Source organism: Miscanthus floridulus, chromosome 8 (assembly GCF_019320115.1).
Source record: "Miscanthus floridulus cultivar M001 chromosome 8, ASM1932011v1, whole genome shotgun sequence".
NCBI lineage: Eukaryota > Viridiplantae > Streptophyta > Magnoliopsida > Poales > Poaceae > Miscanthus > Miscanthus floridulus.
The window spans coordinates 13,701,554-13,705,119 of record NC_089587.1 but is presented as its reverse complement, the minus strand read 5'-3'; the positions used below and the strand labels follow the sequence as shown (position 1 = coordinate 13,705,119).

The 3,566-nt window shown below is 47.8% G+C and overlaps 1 protein-coding gene across 1 annotated transcript; it reads right to left on the bottom strand.

Annotated features, from left to right (window-relative positions):
• Nucleotides 1-495: 495 nt before the first annotated feature.
• LOC136468590 (uncharacterized) lies at nucleotides 496-798 on the bottom strand. Its single transcript, XM_066467102.1, has one exon. The coding sequence runs from the start codon at nucleotides 796-798 to the stop codon at nucleotides 496-498; it is 303 nt and encodes a 100-aa protein (XP_066323199.1).
• Nucleotides 799-3,566: the final 2,768 nt, after the last annotated feature.

The window sequence follows — 3,566 nt, the reverse complement described above, 5'->3', positions numbered from 1 at the left end:
ACATTGTGAGGTAGCAGAATGATCTGAATGGGGTGATGAAAGATGTCACAAGCTAGTCAGACTGTTTCATCGTGATATGATGGTACCTAGAGTACGCATCAAGGAGCAAAGGGTTTCACACCCTGAGGTAGAGTCGACTACTTGGTCTATGCATGGCAAAGGAAACAGATCCTTTGGACATGCTTTGTTGAGACCCGTGTAATCAACACACATTCTCTATTTCCCACTCTTCTTTCGTACAAGAACGGGATTGGCTAACCACTCAAGGTGGTATACTTCCTTGATGAATCCAGCCGCCAAAAGCTTCGCGATCTCCTCATCGAATGCCCTATGCTTCCCCTCGTTGAAGTGGCATAGGCGCTGCTTCACCGGCTTGGAGCCTAGCCTGATCTTCAAGGCGTGCTTGGCAACTTCTCTCAGAATGCCTAGCATGTCTGAGGGTTTCCACGCAAAGATGTCTCTGTTGGCACGGAGGAAGTCGATGAGAGCGCTTTCCTATTTAGAGGAAAGCGTGGTGCCAATGTGCACCACTTTGCTCTTGGAGCCGCTGGGGTCTACGAGGACCTCCTTAGCGCCTTCCACTGGCTCAAAAGACTCAACCAACCATTTAGGGTCAGGTGCTTTTTCAACGATCTCCTTCCTGACGGCTGCAAGCTCGTTGGAGGTGACGATTGCCGTGGCGTGTTCGCAGCACTCGACCTCACACTTGTAGGCACGCTGGAAGGAGGTGCCAATGGTGATGACCTCGCATGGTCCCTGCATCTTTAGCTTCAGATAGGTGTAGTTGGGGATGGCCATGAACTTCGCATAGCATGGATGTCCTAGGATGACGTGGTAGGTTCCATGGAACCCAACCACCTCAAAGGTGAGGGTCTCCATCCAATAATTGGATGGATCCCCAAAGATGATGGGTAGATCAATCTACCCAAGTGGCACGGCTTGCTTTCTAGGGACGATGCCGTGGAAAGGTGCTCCGGTCGGTCGGATGCGCGCCCGGTCGATGCCCATGGCGTTGAGCGTCTTGGCGTACATGGTGTTGAGGGCACTGCCTCCATCCATCAGTGCCTTGGTGGGCCGCTTCATGCCGATGATCGGGTCGACCACGAGAGGATATCTCTCCAGTTGTGAGACACTCTCCGGGTGGTCGGTCCGATCAAAGGTTATGGTGGACTTTGACCATCGAAGGAAGGTAGGCGCGGCTTTAGGGTCGAGATGGCAGACTAGATGGGGGTGAATAGTCCTTTCTAAAACTTAATCACGCCAGCTAACTAAAATAAGTGTGGAATTAAAACTATCGGTCTAGCCAAGACTACACCCCTCTATCTATATTCTCTAGCACCTTGCAAAGATCCTAATTAAGTAACTAAGGTGCCAAGCTAGCTAGAGCTCACCTATCCAATTTTAGGAGCAAGGTCACACAAACCTATGCCACTAGTATTTTGCACACCAGGGAGCTCCTACACAATTCTAGTAAGCAAAAGCATAAAAGCTCACTAGCAATGCTCAATAACAAGGCAACTAATGCCAAATTAGAGAACGCAAATACTTAGCTACACAAACTAAGCAATGTGACTAACAAGGTTACCAAAACCAAATTAGCCACGCAAGGGAACTACTTCTATGCTACACAAGCAAGAAGGTAACTAGCAAGCTACACAAGCTAACTAATTACAAGAGAAACTACACAAGCACAATGTATATGAAAGTAATTACAAACTTCTATAAGGAGATTGCAAACCAACAGGAAGAACAATGTTGACACAGAGATTTTTCTCCCGAAGGTTCATGTGCTTGCCAACACACTACGTCCCTGTTGTGTCGACCGCTAACTTGGTGGTTCGGTGGCTAAATGGCATCACTCGCCAAGTCCACACGGTGGGCACTGCAAGAACCTACCCCAAAAGTGAGGATAGCTCAATGACACGCTCAACTAGAGTTGCTCTTCATGGCTCCCGCGGGGCGAGCACAATGCCCCTCACAAAGCTCTTCTCCGGAGCACCGTACAAGCTTCTCACGAGCTTCGACGGAGACCACCACCAAGCCATCTAGGAGGTGGCAACCTCCAAGAGTAACAAGCACCACTGGCTTGCAACTTGAACACCTAGTGTCACTTGAAGCAATCTCACAATGCAACGTAATAGAATCACACTTACTCGCAATCGATTCGCACTCTTGCAAGCACAAGTGAGTTAGAGGACATCCAATCACTCCTACACAAGCCACATAGGCGTGAGGGTGCTCAGCAACCAGCCCAAGGGCAACCAATGCTTGGTTTTATAGCCCCTAAGAAAATAGAGCTGTTGTACCCCTTCACTGGGCACTTTTCAAACTGACTGGACTCGCAGGTCATAACAATCGGACGTGCAGGTCACAGAGTCCGGTCGCTAGGATGATGCCACGCGTCCCCTCCTTTCGAAGCCAACCGTTGGGCTTCAATGGCTAGCTCCCACATGCGCATACTCTTGACTGAACATGCCTAGGTCCAATGACCGGACATGCTAAGGCCGAGTCCGGTTACCAACACATTTCTACACAATAGATCGGACTCAAATTATCCTATGACTGGACTCAACTCTCACAGCGTCCGGTCACTTCTAGAGAGGTTCTAGAGAGCTCTTTTAATGACTGGACGCATCAGGTCATCACTGATCGGACTCTCTGTGCGTTCGGTCGCTCCTGGACATGTTAAAAACACTGACCAGACACTGTGATCGAACTCGCAGGTGCTGATCGGACGCGCAAAGTTCGGTCACAGACCTTTTAGCGCTAAAACGGCTATAACTCTTAGCTCCGAACTCTGATTTCGATGATCTTGGACATTTTGGAAAGCTTACTCAAAGGGCTACACATCCTATATGCATACTTGATCCAAATCACAATGGATCAAAATAGTATTCCAATCCAAAGACCATCCTATAGTTTGGAGTACACCGAAAACCCTTTTTCTCTTGTCTAAGTTGATCCACAACAACTTCAACTTCTTCTCCTTTGCAAATGTGCCAACACCACCAAGTGTAAGTGTGTTAGCTTTTTCACAAACATTTTTTAAAGGATTAGTCACTCAATTTACCACTCCACTCGATCCTAGCAACATCACAAAGTTAGATCACTCAAGTGGCACTATATGACCGATATGTAAACAAGTTTGCCCCTCTTGATAGTACGACCATCTATCCTAAACCCGGCCATCAACTTCTCTACACACCTACGACCGGTGAAATAAAATGCCCTAGGTTATACCTTTGCTTTGTGCATTCCATTCCATCTTCTCCAATGTCGATGCAACATATGCACCAACACGACCAACAATGATATGATCCACTTCATATCATCACGTGATCATATTGGTTCATCGATGTTGACTTCACTTGCTCTTCACCGTTGCCTCGGTCCATCGGCTCCAAGTCATCACTCAACTTGCCCTTCACACTTGCAACCAGTCCATCAAGCCTAGTCATGTCTTGATCTTCTCCACCTTGATTACATGACTCAATGTCGTGTCTCATGTGCAATGAGCTCCTTCATCATCACACGTGTGAGCTTTGCAACATCTCTAAGCCATTTCC